This window comes from Jaculus jaculus, chromosome 3, assembly GCF_020740685.1.
Source record: "Jaculus jaculus isolate mJacJac1 chromosome 3, mJacJac1.mat.Y.cur, whole genome shotgun sequence".
Lineage (NCBI taxonomy): Eukaryota > Metazoa > Chordata > Mammalia > Rodentia > Dipodidae > Jaculus > Jaculus jaculus.
The window spans coordinates 168261926-168282036 of NC_059104.1; the positions used below are offsets into that span (position 1 = coordinate 168261926).

The 20111-nt window shown below is 50.2% G+C and overlaps 1 protein-coding gene across 1 annotated transcript in view; it reads left to right on the forward strand.

Moving 5' to 3' along the window:
- The first annotated feature begins 269 nt into the window (after nucleotides 1-269).
- Nucleotides 270-20111, forward strand: part of Chrdl2 (chordin like 2) — a 36739-nt gene continuing 16897 nt past the window's right edge. The window contains exons 1-2 of the mRNA XM_045145829.1: nucleotides 270-526; nucleotides 14545-14657. Of these exons, the coding sequence (XP_045001764.1) occupies nucleotides 442-526; nucleotides 14545-14657 (198 nt within the window). The 5' untranslated portion in view covers nucleotides 270-441. The remainder of the gene's footprint in view (nucleotides 527-14544; nucleotides 14658-20111) is intronic.

A 20111-nucleotide genomic window follows, 5' to 3' on the forward strand; every position in this document is an offset into this window, starting at 1 on the left:
TGCGGTGCTTGGGAGGAGGCGCCAGCGCCCGGCCAGCGCCAGCCCGGGGCTGCCTGCTTCCCGCGGCAAAGTACAAATGCGCCCGAGCGCGGCGCCTGGCGCCCTGGGCGTGCACCGCCGGCCCGCGCGCTGCCTCCCCCGCGCCCGCCGCCCCGCCGCCGCCCGAGCTCCGCGGGGCCCGCGCGCCGCACGCCCGGCGTCCTTCCCCTCTCTCTCCCTCTCGCACGGCCGGACCTTCCTCCTCCGCTCCCTCTCCCTGTCCTCCTCCCGGGTCCACCTTAGCCCTCCCCTGCTGTCCTCCTGGACTTCTTGGATCTTTGCTTCCCCGACGCCTCCAGCGGACGTCCTCCGCAGGCTCCCCGGGGACTGACTTGGAGGGGGGTCCCCCGTGCCTCGGCATCCCTTTCTCGTCTCCCCCTGCTCTCGCGGCGGGCAGGAAGGATGATGGTTCCCGAGGTGAGGACCCTCTCGTCCTTGCTGGGACTCGCTCTGCTCTGGTTCCCGTTGGACTCGGACGCTGGAGCCGGTAAGGAGAGGCCAGGCACCGGCTGGGTATGGACGGACAGTGGGATGCGGGGCGGTGGGCTGGGGGTGGGGGTGGGGGAGAGCTAGGACCACCCTCTCCGTCCCGGAGGGACGCCTGACCTGTGGCAGCAGCCATCCCATCCCTCACTTCAGGCAGCACCTGCACCCGGCCCCGTGTGGGCTGCCGAGACTCAAAAGTCTTCGTCTTGAGCGACTGTGGACAGGGGTCTGGGAAAGGGACTTTATGATAGAGAGCGGGGGGGGGGGGGAGGGTTGTGATGGAGCCCGAAAGACTGTTGCGTTTAAGAAGAAAGATGAGCTAAGCAGGGTAACCTCCCTCAGTGTCTTATCTCCTTTAATCTCACCGTACTCCGGGGAGGTGTGTTGTCATTTACATTCAACTGATGAGAAAACAGGCTGAATGAAGAAAGAAGGTGCTAGAATTTGCAGGACTAGTGAGCCACCCTAAGCAGGGTACAGTGAACCAGACGCATCTTCACCTTTCTCATCTATGGAATGGGGCTAAGAATCCCCAGGCTAGTGTGAGGGCGAAAGTAACTAACACAGGGCTGCTTCCATTGCCTAAGCTTGCCTTCCCGCGCCAGACCCAGAGTTAGCCTCAAGCCGGTTATATAGTCTCTCCCGGCCCCAGTTCCCTCAGTAGCTGGACTAAGATGGTAGACGCTTTCTGCATCCCCTTGATAAAGGAATAAATACAGGAGCCGGGCGTGGTGACACACCCCTTTAATCCCAGCACTCGGTAGGAGGATTGCTGTGAGTTCGAGGCCACCCTGAGACTCTATAGTGAATTCCCAGGTCCGCATGGGCTAGAGTGAGACCCTACCTCGAAAAACCAAAAAAAAAAAAAAAAAGAAAGAAAGAAAGAAAGAAAAAGAAATACAGGCTAGGGAGGGGCATCTGGCTTGCTCTAAATCACAGGGAATAGCCTGGAATTAAGAGCCCAGCCACCCCAAATACTAGTCTGGGGACCTTCCATCCCCAGGGCTGGTGAGGGGAAGGCTGCCTGTCTGTCTCATGGAAATTCCGAGGAAAATGCCAGGCGTGGTGGCGCACACCTTTAATCCCCGGCACTTGGGAGGCAGAGGTAGGAGGATCGCTGTGAGTTCGAGGCCACCCTGAGATTACATAGTGCATTCCAGGTCAGCCTGAGCTACAGTGAGACCCTACCTAAAAAAATAAAGTAAAATAAGATAAAATAAAACGAGGAACAAACTTTGGAAAGAGCTCAGTGTCGGAGTTCAGACCCTGTCTCTACATCTTATACCTGTGTCATTTTGCATAATAATTTCTCTCAGCCTCTTATACCTGTGTGGCTTTTCATAATAATTTCTCTCAGCCTATATTTCATCCACAGAAGACTGCTACTAAGTTGGACCCTGAAGGGCTTGGGAGGAGATCAAAGCAAGTAATGTGTTAAAATACCCAGCAGGACTCTCAGCCCATATCTCCTCCTCTTCCTTGAACCCTAAGGGTTTTCCTGCTGGCCTGCGGGGTTGTCCACTGACAAGAGACTTAGCCTCTGAGGAGCTTCAGGCTTGCCAGACTTCCACTCTGGCCTGTCCTTAGCTGCAGAGGTTCATGGTGACATCTGAACACACTTCTAGCCTCCTGATAACCCTGTTAATACAGGGCTCTGGATGTAAGGAAATGAGGAAGCAAGCCAGAGTTAAGAAAAGGAAGAGAGTGAAGAGTGGAGGAAATAAAGAGTGGAGACCTCAACTCTGATCTGTCACTTACTAGCCCTGTGAATTGGACCACACACTTCCTGTCTCTGAGGCTCATGATGTTTGGTGTTGCCAGTCTATGAAGCTTGCAACGATCCCGCAGCTCTTCACCAGCATCTTATGTGAAGGTCTCTTAGAAGTCTTATCTTAGTGTAAGAGATCTCAAGACCCTTGTAGGTAAGAAGTCTCCTGGTGACATCTGCAGTACTCCTACAAATGGTACCAGTGGATGGGACTGCTCAGGTCTGTGTGGACAGACAGGTTCATGTGGTGTCAGACTCCCAAGTGAAGGGCCAGAGAGCAGGGACCCCAGCTTGCTCTCTAGTTGAAGGCCAAGGCTGCTCAGCAAAGGTTATTTTCACTTTGGCTCTATTTTCAGGCATACATTGAGCCCTGGTGCCAGCTCAGGCTGAGTCTCAGCTCCAGCCACAGGTTGAATGCATCCTAACTGTGTAACCCTGTCCATGGACTGAACCCAAAAATCCCACCCCAGATTGGAGCCACCACACAGGCTGGGTCTCTGGCCTGGTTTCTGACCGGCACTGACCCCAGCCCCAAGCTAAGCCACATCCACGTGTGGCTCCACTCTGCTCAGTCATCCCCTCTAGGTTCTAGAAGTGGCCTAGGTCCTGTACTCCCTCTTCAGAGCTTATTCCCTGCACTGGCTCCCCTTCTTGGCACCCCCTCTCTTGCTAACTGCCCCCTTTGGGTGCCTGGCACATTGCGTTTTCCCCCTCCCGTCCTCCCCACCTCCAGGCTGCATTCAGGAAAGAATTGCCAAGTAAGACACTGACTTCTCTCTTCTCTCTTCAAGAGCTTGTGTATTATAGGAATTGACACTTTGGTTCCCAAGTGATGAACTCTCAGAGCCCAGAAGCAGGCCTGGACAGGAGGCTAGCTCCCCATGGCACGACGTGCTTCAGAGGGCACCCTTGCGATCAGATGGGCAGAGTTGCAGCCCTGGCTCCTCTCCCGATTCCAGCTGCCCGTTTCCCACTTGTAAGGCATGACGGTTCAGCTCAAACGGACGATGCTGGACGATGCTAGCTAGCGTCAACCCTTTGCAGTCACTGAGTGTCTAAGGTGTGTGGTTCCTTTGATCCAGAAGCTGCAGGAGTGTAGGGGTGTGATCCTGCCCTGCAGTCAGGAGTGAATGACCTGGGGCAGGGACCCTGTCCAGCTGTTCAGCTTAGTCACATCCCCACCCGGCTGTCCAGATGTGCCTGAGGGCGGGGCTGGGTAGCACCTGAGTGAAGAAGGCCCTGAGGTCCAGCCCCCCTGTCTGGGTCTCTGCCAGGAGGTTCTGCACCTCCCGGCTCCCACCAGCAGAGGTCTCTGCCTCACTCGCTGGCTGGCCGCGGCTGAGCCGGGGCTGTGACAGCTGCACAATTGCTCCAGCTGTTGCACCTGTTCTAGGACTGGCCTCTCAAGTTCCCCTGCTGCCCGACCATGGCGCCAGATTAAAGAAAAGGACCTTGGATCTCTTGGGCTCCTGAAGGGAAGCACTGGCAAGACAGTGGCATCCCGGGGAGATGCAGGACTGAGATCATTCAGGCATCCTCCTGCCTTGAGCAAGACCCTCTTGTCTGTGCTTGCACCCAGGAGAACATGATGTCTCACCGGAGTCCTTTCTCTTGAAAGTCAAAGCCACTTCTTCTGGTCCTGTCCCTTGGGGTACAGGTGTCCCTATGAACATCCTTTCCAGACCCGACATTGACGTTTGTGTTGGCACGGGTCAGGGATCTTGGGCAAGTCCTGGATTCTTCTCTGGGGCTCACTTTCCACATCTCTAGAGTAAGGTGATTGGACAGCCTCCAAATCCCTCATTCTCTAGGAGTCTATGAATCTAAATGGATATGTCCAGGGCAGAATAGAACGCAGACATTCCCTCTCTGCCCCTGACCCTTGTCAGGTAACCAAGCTGACCTTGGCTTGATGACGATATCCTCAGAGGCACCTCCAGGCTTTTTTGTTTGTTTGTTTGTTTGTTTTTTCGAGGTAGGGTCTCACTCTAGCCCAGGCTGACCTGGAATTCACTATGGAGTCTCAGGGTGGCCTTGAACTCATGGCAATCTTCCTACCTCTGCCTCCCAAGTGCTGGGATTAAAGGCATGCGCCACCGCGCCCGGCTCGGGCTTCTGTTTGTCTGTCGTGTGCCAGATGATAGCAGCTTGCTGGGGTTGCTCCATTCCTGGGGTTTATCTTCTGATTCCCTTAAGAGGCCTTCGTCCCCGCCCCCCTCCCCAATCAGGAGCCAGAGCAGAGCTTCTGTCCCCGAGGGGCGAGGGGCGTGAGTCTGTTCCTGTGAAAAGGGGGACTATAAATAAATAGAGAGAGTATGGCTGAGTGGGTGGGAGAGTGAAGAGATGTAAACCACCTCCCACATTCCTGAGCAGCCGGGCTCACTCAGGTTTCCTGAGTTCTTGCCACAACTCCAGACCTCTCTCCTCTTACCCTGACCAGGCCTGGTGCATTTTCATGGTGTTCTCCAGTCTCCCCTCCAGCCCAGAAGCTTCTTTCTGGTTGTTATTGTTATTTATTTATTTATTTATTTATTTATTTATTTATTTATTTATTTGCTTCCCACTGGAGGTGTTTCCAGATATGCCATCCACCCTCCTCTGCCCCCCTCACCCCGCCCCCTCGAGACCTTCAGTTTTGGGTCAGACTGTGGGACGCGCTTGGGTGGCAATAGTGTGTAAAGTTTGACTTCTAGATGAAGATCATGAGATCGCTTGTGCCCTTGACTGCCCTGGGCTCCTGAACCCTCGTACACGCCGTTCTTTGGTTTGGCAGGTGGTTTGGGAGTCAGTGGAAAACCGGAAAGAGAGGTCAAAGGCTCATTTCTGTGATGTGGCAAGGCATACTTGCCGAGAGGGACTTGGCTCGCCTTCCATGCAATGAGGTTCCCTTTTTGTTAAAGAGAGTGTTTTCCAGGATTAAGCAGTGCAATTGGCCCTGCTCCTACAGTCCTGCTCTCTCTCTCTCTCTCCCTCTCTCTTTTCCTCTCTCTCTAATTCCATTCTGCATTCATTCATCAAGCACCAGCTTTACACACACTCCGCGTGGAGCACAAAATTCACAGAGTTCTGGTCCTTCCTCCCATGCCCACAGTTTCACATGGAAGAGACAGACTCACTTAACAAGTGCTTCCAACGCATGGTGACAAGGACTGTGACAGGGTTGGACTCAATCCCGAAGGAGAAGTCCCACCCTGCAAGGTTGGGTGGCTTTGCATAAGCAGTAGTAAGTAAGCTGTCTTTGGGGGAGTGAAGGGGTAGGGAGTGGGGCATCACGTCCCAGGCAGAGGGTACAGCATTAGAAAGACCCAAAAGCGTGAAGGGGAGTGACAAACCCAGCCAGGCAGGATGCAGCTGAAAACAGGGCCCCCACCAAAGAGGAGTAATACAGCAGAGCCAGGAGCCAGCTCAGTGCAGCCTGGGGGTGACACGGGGACGTTTGGAACCTGCCTGATACGTATCCCCACTGCCCTGCGTCGGAACGAGATCAACTGAGTCCAAATGCCTATCTGAGTCTCAAGATAGATAAGCAGCCAGGAAGTCCGGGCTGTGGCCTGGGGAAGTGATACTCCTTGCAGGAAGAGGGGCTAGACCACCGCAGTGTCCTCCCTGAGCAGCACCAGACGCAGCTATGACTCTGTGCCTTTGCAGGTGGCTCCGGCTGCCTGCCCCCGCCCCCTCCAGGGATTTCTTAATGCCTCTAGAACCCCCGACTTGAGCATCTGAGGTCTTCCTCTCACGGCACATGTGACACACATCTGTCTGTCTGCTTCATAACCCATGAGCCCGGCCCGTGGTTGGGAGTCAGACTTGAGACACAGATGCTCCCTAAACGAATGAATGAATAACAGGAAGTTGTAGTCCTGTTACTAATGAGAATGACGCCCTTTGCCTCTTGTGCCAAGTGCCCCACAGTCACTGATAATGTCATTTTTCTGGACGCCACCACTGTGGCCACTTGCTGCCATCCTTGTCTTTCTCTGCCAACTTTCATGATGCCAAAAGCTGCAGGCTGCCACCCTGGCTTGCAGCTCTTCACAAGAAGGGTAGTTCTGAGTGGCCCCAACATGACGTTCAACCAAGCCTCCATCTCATTTTTGCTCCTCTGCTTCTCCATGTCTTATCCAGTCTGCCCACAGCGCCCACAGAATCTACCCGTGTGCTCCTCCAGTCTGTGCTGCCCTTTGGGTTCAAGCCCTAGATAGAGGTCAGCATTGTCCTACCAGGGTGACAGCCACAGCCCCTTCCTGGTCTTTGCTGAGACTCACCCTGCAGTCAGCTGTCCATGGCTGAAGGCCACTGTGATGGCTATAAAATCCAAAAATGATTGTTTTCATTGTGCCCCAGCTATTAAGGCTTTTCTTTGCCCTCCTAACTCCAAAGGCTCGTGGTGAGCCTTGCCTCTCTCTCCAGCTCAAGCTCTTGCCTTTCATCCCTGCCTTCCCATCCTTGGATCAAACCTTCTGAGCCACTTTCATCCCTGTGTTCCAACCTGAGGTCTAGGTGGGCATGTGTGGTATTGAGGGAGGCGGATTAATGGGTCTGGCCTCTGACCAGGGCTGGAAGAGTGCAGGAGACTTCTAGAAAGAGGAAACCTGGGATCTCCGAGGGACTATGATGTTCATGGGTGTGCTAGGTGCTCTTCTGGAGAAGTTCATATCTCAAGAAACAGACTGTTAAGCTTGGTGTGTGGTGGTGCATGCCTTTAATCCCAGAACTCAGAAGGCAGAAGTAGAAGGATTACCAAGAGTTTGGGGCCAGCCTGGAGTGAGTGCCATGCCAGCCTAGGCTAGAGTGAGACCAACTTCAAAAAAAAAAAAAAAATAAGAAAGAAAGAAAAGGTGGTCGGGCATGGTGGCACATGAATTTTAATCCCAGCACTTGGGAGGCAGAGGTAGGAGGATTGCAGTGAGTTCAAGGCCACCTTGAGGCTACATAGTGAATTCCAGGTCAGCCTGGGCTAGAGTGAGACCCTACCTTGAAAAACCAGAAAATAAAAAGAAAGGAAAGAAATGAAACAAAAAGAAAAGAAAAAAAGAAACAGACTGTTAAGGAAATGTGGATCTAGCATCCAGATCTGGGTTTTGCCTGTCTGGTCTTACCCACCACCTAAATGAGCATCTACTATGTGTCAGGCACTAGGCAAACTGTGCATAGTGTCTAATTTAATTCTACAATAACTCCAAGAGGTAGAGAATATTACTGATTTCATTAAACTAATATCATTAAACAGATATGGAGGGCTGGAGAGATGGTATAAGGAGCTTGCCTGCAAAACCTAAGGACCCAGGTTCAATTCCCAGGACCCACATAAGCCAGATGCACAAGATGGCACATGCATATAGAGTTTGTTTGCAGTGGCTAGAGGGCCCTGGCATGTTCATTCTCTCTCTATCTGCCTCTTTCACTCTCTCCCTCTCTAATAAATAAATAAAATATATTTTTTTACAAAAAGAAAAAAAAAAAACAACTGTAGAAACAGTCCTGGGATGATTAAATGGCTTCCCTATAATATAAGCTAAATCCATGATTTGAACTTTGACAAACTTTGAAAGTCCGGGAAAGAAGACAGGCTTGGGATCCTCACCTCAGGGTGAGAGAGCACAGGACAGTGAATGGGACGGTAAATAGTGAGCATGAGAGAAAACCAAGCAGGAGTAAGGCCAGGAGAGAAGTCAAAGGCCACAGAGGCCAAAAGCGAGGGGGGTACTGTCAGTCAGGATTGTCCCCAGTGGCTTCTGGAATAATCTATCTAGGAGGTCCTGAGAGCCTAGGGTGGATGTGACCCATCAGCGCCTCCAAGGATCATGGATAATCAGAATTACAACACTGAGCAATCCAGAAGCTTCATGTTCAAACACGGAGTTCTCAAGTCTTAGAAGCCTAGAACTCTGGCATCTTTGAATCAGAAATCATGGATTCATGAACCATAAACCTTTATCATAGATATATAGAATTATTGCTATCCCTCCTTATTTCACAGATGGGAAAACTGAGGCTCCGCAAAGGAGAGCTGTTGCTGAGCTTCACACGGTGTATTTGCGGCTCAAGGAGTGAGTGAGCTCTCCCTCCGAGCTTGTGCCAGGGCTGTGGGAGCCAGGGCGGCTGTGCCTGGCAAGTCTCCCTCCCGCCAAGTGTTCACAGGGCCTTGGACCCTCACCTCCCTAGAGGAAGAGAGAGCTCCAGGCACCTTAGAGGGTGCGGTAGGTGGGGGTCTGTGGCCACAGAGGCCTCCTGCCAGACCCCCACAGACCTAGTGTCTGCCAGGCATGTTGGGAGGAGGAACCTCCTTGCCAGGGCCCTGGCTGAGTCGCTCCTGTCCTCACAATCTGAACAGGCAGGGAAGGAAGAGGTGCCAACTGGCACAGAGGCCAGGGCTCCAGGGCCATCCCACGGAAGGTAGGACAGGCTTTCTTCAGCAACTGGCTGAGGCCTGAGGTGGCCACGATGTTGCAATCACCCCCTCTCTTGGGAGGGGAAGGACTGAGGAAGAAAGACATTATTCACTCCTTGGAGAGTTGGGCTGGCTCCGACCGGCACCCCAGCTGGGCCCGTGTTCCAGACTTTGCCAGGGGAGGCTGAGAGATAAACACAGCTCATTTGATACGGGCCAGCCGGGCTTGGCTGGCTCCTGGGGGACAGGACCTGCTGTCTGGTGGCTTCCTCCACTATGGACAGCTGGGAAGAGGAAAAGGAAAGCTGCATAGTCCTAAGGTTCTCAGTGGCCAACTGAAGCCCAGACTGGGCTTCGTAACAATGGCCTCGAGTCTGTCCTGGGAGACCCAAGAGGACCTAGCAAAAGCAGTGTGAAAGCCAGAAAAAGGGCAATTTTGGTTTCTTTCAAAGCAACTTCCGTGGCATGTGTGGTGTGCACACGTGTGCATGCGTATGCGTGCTTATGAAGGCCGGAGGTCAACTTCACGTGTCTTCCTCAAACACTCTCTACCTGATTTTTTAAAAAATATTTTTTAAGAAGCCAAGTGTGGTGGCACACGCCTTTAATCCCAGAACTCAGGAGGAAGAGGTAGGAGGATCGCCATGAATTCGAGGCCACCCTGAGACTACAGAGTGAATTCCAGGTCAGCCTAGCCAGAGTGAGGCCCTACCTCGAAAAACCAAAAAAAAAAAAAAAAAAAATTAAGTTGGATGTGGTGGTGCACACCTTTACTCCTAGCCCTCAGGAAGCAGAGGCAGGAGGATCTCTGTGAGTTCAAGGCCAGCCCAAGACTATGTAGTGAATTCCAGGTCAGCCTCAGCTAGAGCAAGACCCTACCTTGAAAAAAAAAAAAAAAAGAAAGAAAGAGAGAGAGAGAGAGAATGCTGCTTCCAACGGCAGTATGTAGGGGAAAGAGGCAATAAAAAGGTGTTCCTGTTAGGATTTTGAGCCTCTTGTTCCTGCAAGACCTTTATATAAATATAAATATAAATATAAATATAAATGCAAATGCTAGGTACAAAAGTCAGGTTGGAGGGATTGCCTAGTGGTTAAGGTCTTGCAAAGCCAAAGGACCCAGGTTTGATTCTCCAGGACCCACGTTAACCAGATGCACAAGAGGGCGCGTGCATCTGGAGCTCATTTGCAGTGGCTGGAGACCCTGGCGCACCCATTCTCTCTCTCCCTCTTTCTCTGTCAAATAAACCAATAAATAAAAACAAAAGTCTGGGTGTGAGCACAGTGGTCTAGATGGAGAGTGTTTCAGCCATGTGAGAGGTGAGCTTACTTATAGACTGAGATGATATAGTGGACTCCAGGTCAGACTGGACCCCCACCTCAAAAAAATAATACTTTTATTCATTTATTTGCAAGCAGAGAGAGGTAGAGATGGGTGCACTAGGGCCCCTACCTGCCGCAAATGAACTCCAGATGCATGTGCCACCTTGTGCATCTGGCTTTGTGTGGGTACTTGGGAACTGACCCCAGGCTGTTAGGCTTTGTAAGCAAGCACCTTTAACCACTGAACCATCTCTCCAGCCTTATACCTGACATCTTAAGACAGAATCTCTAGCTGGGCGTGGTGGCGCACGCCTTTAATCCCAGCACTCTGGAGGCAGAGGTAGGAGTATTGCCATGAGTTCAAGGCCACCCTGAGATGACAGAGTTAATTCCAGGTCAGCCTGAGCTAGAGTGAGACCCTACCTCAAAAAAAAAAAAAAAAAAGACAGAATCTCTAACTGAGCCTAGAGCTCACCAATTTGGCTAGACTAGCTAGCCCCCAACCCCAAATGTCCCCTGTCTTGGGATTACACTGGAATTTCAGCACAGGGATTACAGGCAAGCACTGCTTCACCTGGCATTTAATGTGGGTGTCAGGAATCCAAACTCAGGTCCTCGTGCTTGCGCGGTGAGCACTTTGCCAACTGAGCCATCTCCTCAGCCCTCTCAAAGCAACTTCCCAAGTGGCAGGAATGACCCGTATCCTTAGAGGTTTATGCCAGGACCCCCACCCCAGCTGACTCCAGTTCTTGTGTGTGAGCTGCCACCCCAGCCAAACTAGAAGATTGTCCTCAGTGTGAGCTTGAAAGGCTAAAAGAGATTCCCAACATGCGAGAGCCTTGTTTCCAAGATGCTTGACCGGGAAGAGGGAGAGAGCGCAGAAGCTTCTAGATCTTAGACCAGCAGGCATCTAGGAGGAAGAAACAGGGGAGGGGGAGGGGGAGGAGATGATGGTGGCTGGTAGGGCAGAGAGGAAGGAAGAGCCTGGGAGGTTGGGTTAGAAGCCATAGGTAGCCAGGCATGGTGGCACACACCTTTAGTCCCAACCCTGAGGAGTTTAAGCTAGAATCACCATGAGATCAAGACCAGCCTGGGTCTACAGAGTGAGTTCCAGGTCAGCCTGAACTAGTGAGATCCTACCTTGAATGAAACAAAACAACAGGGCTGGAGAGATTGCTTAGTGGTTAAGGCACTTGGCTGTGAAGCCTAAGGATCTAGGTTCGATTCTCCAGAATCCGTGTAAGCCAGCTGCACAAGGTGACACATGCATCTGGAGTACATTTACAGTGGCTGAAGGACCTGGTGTGCCCAATTTGCTTGCTCGCTCTCCCTCTAATAAGTAAAAGTTAAAAAAATATATATTTTAAAGCCACAGGTGATGGGCCCTGGGTTCAAATCCTAGCTGGAGGGCTCTAGGCAAGCCTTGGTTTCTTCATGCCATTTCCTACGATAATTGCAAAGCACTTCAGGGTGGATGTTATGTAGCCTACATTTCAGACTGTTTCCGTCTTCGTGGTGTGCTCGTGGCAGCAGCTTTGTGCTTATTACTGTAATTATCATAATTATACCATTCATCTGGTATCAGCAGCTGGACTCAGCAAGCACTTTACAAGCATTGTGCCACTTAATTCTCACACAATGCTTAGGAGATCATTAAGTAACTTATGTTTTCTTTTTCCATATGAAATGGTCTCAGGTAGCATAGGTTGTCCTCAGACTCAGTATGTAGCCAAGGCTGGCCTGCATACTACTGCTGACTCTCCAGCCTCTGCCTTCCACGTGCTGGGATTCCAGGTGTGTAATTCTTGCCTGGTTTATGTGGTGCTGGGAGACTGAACCCAGGGCCTCACGAATCCTAGGCAATCACGCTAATACTCAGTTGCATCCCCAAACCCATTAAGGAGCTTACATAAAAAGTTCAGGGTTGGAGAGATGGCTTAGCAGTTAAGGCACTTGCCTGAGAAGCCTAAGGACCCAGGTTTGATTCCCCAGTACCCACAAAAGCCAGATGCCCAAGGTGGAGCATGCATCTGGAATTCATTTGCAATGGCTAGAGGCCTTGATGCACCCATTCTCTCTCCATCTCCCTCTTGAATAAATATTTTAATGCTTTATTTTTATTCACTTATCAAAGAGAGAGAATGGGGGGAGGCACCAGGGCCTCTGGCCACTGCAAATGAACTCTAGACGCATGCGCCGCCATGTTCATCTGGTTTATGTGGGTTCTGGGGAATCGAACCTGGGTTCTTAGGCTTCACAGGCAAGCACCTTAACTGTTAAGGCATCTCTCCAGCCCAAATAAAGTATTTTAAAACAAAAGGCGTGGTGGCGCATGCCTTTAATCCCAGCACTTGGGAGGCAGAGGTAGGAAGATCACTGTAAGTTTGAGGCCACCCTGGGACTACATAGTGAATTCCAGGTCAGTCTGAGCTAGAGCCTATCTTGAAAACTGAAAGAAAGAAAGAGAAAGAAAGAAAGAAAGAAAGAAAGAAAGAAAGAAAGAAAGAAAGAAAGAAAGAAAGAGAGAAAGAGAGAAAGAGAGAAAGAGAGAAAGAGAAAAGAGAGAGAGAGGGAGGGAGGGAGGGAGGGAAGGAAGGAAGGAAGGAAGGAAGGAAGGAAGGAAGGAAGGAAGGAAGGAAGGAAGGAAGGAGAGCAGGAAAGGTGTTTAATCTACCTTGTAAGACAAACTCATATATTAATCATTCTTTTTTTTTTTGTTTGTTTGTTTCTGAGGCATGTATCACTCCAGGCCAGGCTGACTGGAACTCACTCAGTAGCCCAGGCTGGACTGAAACTCATGCCATTCCCCCTGCCTCAGTGACCAGCAACAGATATGACTGAGTGCTCACACCTTTAATCCCAGAGCTCTGGTCACTGAGGTACCCAATGTCAAGCCACATGCACAAAGGGCTACATACATCTGGAGTTTGTTTGCAGACCCTGGAGTACCCACTCATTCTCTTTCTTCCTAATAAATAAAAAAAATATTTTAAATATAAAAATTTTATCAAAAAATAATTTATTTTATAAAAACTATTACTTAAAAATCTGTTTTGCACAATAATGATGATAAATTGAAAAAATATTAAAAAAGAAAAAAATGAATAATAATAATTAAAAATGATCTTTTCAGCCGGGTGTGGTGATGTATGCCTTTAGTCCCAGCACTGGGGAGGTCCTGGAGAATTGAACCCAGGCTATCAGGTTCTGCAAACAAGTACCTTTAACCACTGAGCCACCTCTCCAGCCCTAAAAGTCAATCTTGTAATCGTCTTTCCAGCATGGTGGGTGACATGCAGGGTCTAGTGTGGAGGGAAAGCGCTGGAGTGGCTTTATTCAAAACACAGAGTGATTCCGTGTGTGTAGGCGTGTGTGCGTGGGTATGCGCGCTTCAGAGTGTGCGTGTGTGTTGGAAGCAGGGGAGAATTGTGGTAGAAGAAAAGGAAACCCAGGGGCTGGAGAGATGGTTCAGTAGTTAAAGCACTTGCCTGCAAATCCTAACGACCTAGGTTCGATGCCCCAGTACCCACAATAAAGCCAGATGCACAGAGTGGCACATGTGTCTAGAGTTTATTTGCATCAGCTCGAGGACCTGACTCCGCCATTCTCTCTGTCTGTCTCTCTACTATCTCTCTCTCTCTCTGCTTGCAAATAAATAAACGAAATGTTATTTAAAAAATCATTTTAGGTCTGGAGAGACGGCTAAGCAGTTAAGTGCTTGTCTGCGAAGCCTAAGGACCCTAGTTTGAGACTCAATTCTCCAGAACCCACATTAGCCAAATGCACAAGGGGGCACATGCATCTAGAGTTCATTTGCAGTGGCTGGAGGCCCTGGCGCACCCATTCTCTCTCTCTCTCTCTGCCTCTTTCTCTCTGTCTGTCACTCTCAATGGTAAATAAAACTAAACAAAAACTTTTAATCATTTTAAAAAGGAAAAAAGAGGGTTGGAGAGCTGGCTTAGTGGTTAAGGTGCTTACTTGCGAAGCCTAACAACCCAGGTTCAATTCTCCAGGTCTCATATTAGCCAGATGCACATGGTGGCGCATACATCTGGAGTTCACTTGTGGTGACTAGAGGCCCTGATGCACCCATTTTCCCTCTCTCTTTCTCTCTCTCTCTCTCTCTCTCTCCTCCTCCTCTCACCCTCTCTCTGTCTCTAATAAATAAATCTTTTTAAAAAGGGAAAAAAGAAAATGCATTTTCCATTGTGAGGCAGAAGGACTGAAAGTCCAAAGACAAAGATAATCAACCCAGTTTAGCATCTGGCTTGCTCCGTGGCCTTAGTGTGTAATGTACCCTCATGGCACCCATCTATTCATGAGAACTAACATTTACCCCACAACTTTCATCTGTAGAGCATTTTCACCGCTTGATTCCCTAGCTGCCCTGAGAGATGTGTCAGGGCTGAGAGAGAGAGAGAAACATGCCCAGCATCACACAGCAAGTGTGTGGTCCACACTCAGACCTTCTGGGGGCAAGAATGAGGCAGGGCTTGGGGCTGAAGCCTGCCGGGACTAACAGTCCTTATTGGCTTGCCAGGCCCAGGCATGTTCTGCCTTTTCAATGGAAAGAGGTACTCCCCCGGCGAGAGCTGGCACCCCTACTTGGAGCCACAAGGCCTGATGTACTGCCTGCGCTGTACCTGCTCTGAGGTAGGTCCCTCTGGCCACCAGGCCACCTACATCAGGTATGTCTGGGCCGTCTCCTGAGAGCTCACCCCATGGGACAGGAGGACAGCTGGACTTGAGGTCCAGGCACCCCGGAACAGCTAAGTGGTGCTGTCGGAGGCAGCCATGGCTCAGTGGCTCCCATCTCCCATGCCAGCTGCAGCCAGTGCCAGCTGCGCTGCCTCCCAACAGCCCCCACGGAGACTTTGTGACTTTCCCCTCACCCCTTCCTTTCCACAGAATCCCGTCCGTTCTCCAGCCATGATATATGCCCTGCCTCACAATGCGGGCTCCCAGCTCGGCTGGCCCAAATCTTTCCTCTTCAAGGCTTTGACCAGGTGGACAGATGACCACTGCCTAGAAGTCGTTCTTCTGGGAACCTCACATATGTTTCTCTGTCCCATTTTCTAGTCCCAGTTGTCTGAATCTTCTAGATGGAATCCCCAAGAACAGATCTCACTTATGTCCAGCATGATGGCCCTGAACCACTTGAGGCAGGGAGCAATGTCTTTGTTTTCACTTCAGTCTCCATCACCATGACAAAACACCTGATTATAAACCCAGGAAGAGGAAAGGTTGATTCCAGCTTATAGTTTTGGTGGTTCTACTCCATGATCAGTTAGCTGGCCCTGTGGTGAGGCAGCAGGTGCACGTGACAGGATAGAATTGCTCACTTCAAGGCCAGGAAGCCAAAGAAAAGTGTCCCACAGTCGCTTCCCCAGTGATGCTAAAGATTTCCCAACAGCACCATCCTGGGGACCAAGCCTTTAACATGTGGCCTTTGGGGACATTCAACATCCAAACCGTAGCACCGAGCCAGCATCTCCAGAAGGTCTGACGTGATCACCTAGGTGGGGTACATGAACCCCACGCAGTTGAGAACTCTCCAGGGAGGTATCAGGCAGGAGAAAAGGGAGGTGCTGAGGAGGCGCCCAACCAGCAGGACCTAGTCGAGATGTCTCCAGTTCTTGCCTAGTGTGGGTACAGGTGCTTGGTAAACTTCTGACTCTCATGGATCGAGAGGATGGCTGAGGCTGAAAGGGCCTCCCTGGTGAAGGAGGAACCCTTGGGGGCAGGGAAGAGCTCCTGAGGAGACCCTGAGGTGGGGAGCAGGCAGGCCCCTCTGCTCATGTACACACAGAACTCCATCTTCCTGGGCTCCTTCCCTCTGGCTCGCTCTCCAGTGCCCCTGACATGCTGGCCTCACGCAGGGCTCTGACACAAACAGGGACACAAGCCTCCCCCCACCTCCACGGCTGCCTCCCTTCGATTTTCCTTAGCACATCTGAGGCCAATCAGTCGTTTCAACAAGAAGTCTATGAAATATAGCCAGAGAACAGAAAGGAAACCATAACAGAAAATTCCAGACGCCTCACGTGGTCCAGTTGACAAAGTCCAAGTTTTGTGGCCCACTGGAGCTAATTCATGTCTCCTTCCCCAGACTTCACACACGTAGTTTCCTCAACCCAAAGCACTGTTGCCCGTTTTCCCCAAGAGTACCTGAAGCCCTCCACCTCTCTCCATCATCACTCCCTCGTCTCCACCTAAGCCACCTCCATCTCTCACTTGGACTGCTACAGAAGCCTCCCCAGAGGCCACTCTGCTTCTCCCTCAAAAAACAATCCATCTTGCCAGGCATGGTGGCGCACGCCTTTAATCCCAGCACTCGGGAGGCAGAGGCTGGAGGATTGCCATGAGTTTGAGGCCACCCTGTGACTACATAGTGAATTCCAGGTCAGCCTGAGCTAGAGTGAGACCTTACCTCACAAAACCAAAATAATAATAATAATCCATCCTACATACAACAGCTAGAATGATTGTAAGACTGATGGTGTCATTCCACTCTTAAAACCCTTCAACAAACTGTTCTTTTTTAAAAAACATAATGGCTAGTTTTGTTTTTATTTTTAATTTTACTTTAGAGAGAGGGTCAGAGAGAATGAGAGACAATTGGCATGCCAGGACCTCAGCCACTGAAATCAAACTCCCAATGCTTGTGCCACCTAGTGGGCATGTGTGACCTTGGGCTTGCCTCACCTTTGTGCATCTGGCTTACATGGGATCTGGAGAGTCAAACGTGGGTCCTTAGGCTTCACGGGCAAGTGCTTTAACCATGAAGCCATCTCTCCAGCCTAGCTTGTTCTATTTTGAGATAGGGCCTCACATAGTCTAGGCTGGCCTTTGAACTTACGTAGCGAACAGTGATGTTGAACTTGTGATCTGCTGAACCGAGAGAGGCACCCGGTAGATATTCAGTACATACCGAGTGATTGAGTGGCTGAGTGAGTGAATGAATAACACACATGCCATGTGTCAGAGATAGCTTAGCACCCTGGTGAGGCTGGTGACAGAAGTGCGCTGCTGTGTGATCTCAGGCTGTCAACCTCTGGGACACTGTCTTCTCATTTTGAAAGGATGAGTGCTCCAACTTACGGGCTGCTGAGAACAAGAAACTAGGTCACCTACCTATGTGAAGCCACCCCATACACGGTGGCTGTGACTTTCCTGAGAGGTTCCTTTTGGCAACAAAAGGCTCTGCCATGGGCTTTGTGCCATCCTTTTACCCCCAGCCTGTCCCCCTCCCTGAGTTCCTTCTGTTCATGGTTGATTGCCTCAACCTGTGGCTTTCCCAAAACAAGAGTGAAGAGAAGGGTTTCAGGGCTGTGGAGATGGCTCAGTGGGCAGGAGCGCCTGCTGTGCAAGAGTGAGGACCCGAGTTCGATCCCGAGCACCCACGTAAGAAGCTGCACGTGGCTGTGCAGACCTATAACTCCACTGATGAGCGGGCGGGCGCGGGAGCATTACTGGAACCTTCTAGTCAGTGAGCTCCAGGTTCAGCAAGAAACTCTCTCTCAAGGAAATAAGGTGACAGACTGATGAAGGAGAGCCCCGGGCATTCTGCTCTGGCCTCCATACCACACATGAACACACACACACGTGGTGTGCTCATATGTGAGCTACACGCACATGCATACACCGCACACACACATGCAAATACTGTGCATACTACATACCATGTCAAAAATGTGTTTTTTTTTTTTTTCTTTTTTGAAAAATGGTTTGGTTTTTCAAGGGAGGGTCTCACTCTAGCCAAGGCTGACCTGGAATTCACTCTGTAGTCTCAGGGTGGCCTTGAACGCATGGCAATCCCCCTACCAATTGCCTTCCAAGTGCAGGGATTAAGGGCGTGCGCCACCACACCTGGCTCCAACTTCAGAGTTTTGAACCATGCCGGTTCTACTTATCTGACAATCCCTATGCCTGTCTCTTGCTCTCACTCATCACTCGCTTTGTGTTCACTTGGACACCAGCAGACCTTTGCTTGGAGCCAGACCCTGTGCTGACAATTACTTTGGAGTTCATGGTTGAATAGGGGAGATGGCTCTTGATGGTGAATAGCAAGACATGGGAACACTAAGGATAGCCTGGGAAATAGTGGGAAAGCCTCCAAAAATAACAGTGGCACTTCTCTCTTCTGCTCATTTTTTAAAAATATGTTTCATTTATTTATTTGAGAGAGAGAGGGAGAGAATGGGCATGCCAGGGCCTCCAGCCACTGCAAACAAATCCCAGATGCATGCGCTCGCTCCCTTGTGCATCTGGCTTACATGGGTCCTGGAGAGTTGAGCTGGGATCCTTTGGCTTTGCAGGCAAACACCTTAACCACAAAGCCATCTCTCCAGCTGTCTTTTTTTCAAGGTAGGGTCTCACTCTAGTGCAGGCTGACCTGGAATTCACTATGGCCTCGAACTCATAGTGATCCTCCTACCTCTGCCTCCCCAGTGCTGGGACTAAAGGCATGAGCCACTACCCCTGGCTTCTACTCATCTTTTGTATGCATGTTTCTCTGCCCAATTCTCTCTCACCTGTTTTGGTTCCCTTCTTCTCTGGTGCCAACTCCAAAGGCTTCCTTCAGGGTTGTTCGCCCTGAGTCTTTTCCACATCAGGCTTTTAGTCTTATCCCATCTGAGTTATCTGCCCTCATTCCTTCCTCGATCACAAGTCAGCATTGAAAGAATAAAACTGGGCTGGAGAGATGGCTTAGAGGTTAAGTCACTTGCCTAAGAAGCCTAAGGACCCAGGTTCGATTCCCCAGAATCCACTTAAGCCAGGTGGTGGTGCGTGTGTATGGAGTTCATTTGCAGTGGCTAGAAGCCCTGGCACAACCTCTCTCTCTCTCTCTCTCTCTCTCTCTCTCTCTCTCTCTTTCTAAATAAAAATACCAGGGTTGGAAAGATTGCTCAGTGGTTAATAGCACTTCCTGTGCAAGCATGAGAGACTGAGGAAGCCTTAGAGATTGTCTGAGTTTAATCCCCAGGACCTACATAAAAGCCAGGTGTGAGCCAGGCATGGTTGGGCACCCCTTTAATCCCAGCACTCGGGAGGCCGAGGTAGGAAGATCACCGTGAGTTCGAGGCCACCCTGAGACTGCATAGTGAATTCCAGGTCTGCTTGGACTAGAGTGAGGCCCTACCTCAAAAGAAATGAAACAAAACAAAAATCTGGGTGTCGTCTGTGACCCAGTTGCCTAGAGGAGCAGACTGGAGCTCACACACAAAGTAAGAAACATAAATAAGGTTGGAGAGATGGCTTAGTGGTTAAGGTGCTTGTCTGCAAGGCATAAGGACCCAGGTTCAGTTCCCTAGTACTCATGTAAAGCCAGATGCACAAGGTGGTGTATACATCTGGAGTTCACTTGCAGCAGCTAGAGGCCCTGGAATGCCCATTCTTTCTCTCTTTATCTGCCTCCTTCTCTCAAATAAATAAATATATTTTAATATATATACATATTTTTAAAAATATTTAAAAGGGGGGTGCTGGAGAGATGGCTTAGCAGTTAAGGCACTTGCCTGCAAAGCCAAAGAACCTAGGTTCAATTCCCCAGTACCCATGTGAACCAAATGCACAAAGTAGCACATGCATCTGGAGTTTGTTTGCAGCAGCTGAAGGCCCTGGCATGCCCATTCTCTATCTATTATTTGCCTCTATCTCTCTCTCAAATAAATAAAGTAAATAAATAAAGACAAAATTTTAAAAAGAAAGAGAGAGAGAGAAGCTCCAGGATCAGTACGAGACTCTTGCTCCAGTAAGAACAGGCAGAAGAGCAATGGAGCCAGACATAATGTTCTGCTCTGGCTACCACAGGTGAGCGATGGGATGCTTGCATGGGCATACACATATACTAATATACCACGCATGTACGGATGCACACACGTACACATGCACACACACACACAATCAGTCAACACACTAAGCTCAATAATCAAAACTTCTCCAAAGCTTTTATTTATTTTTCTCACACCCCTAAAGGAGTCAGTCATCTGAGTGACATCCATGAACGGGCTGTGTCCCTTCCCCAGAGTGACAGCGGATGCAATGAGTGAACTGAGTGAGGCCACTTAGTGGGAAGGGCAGACAGGGACTGAGCCCACTTAAGTT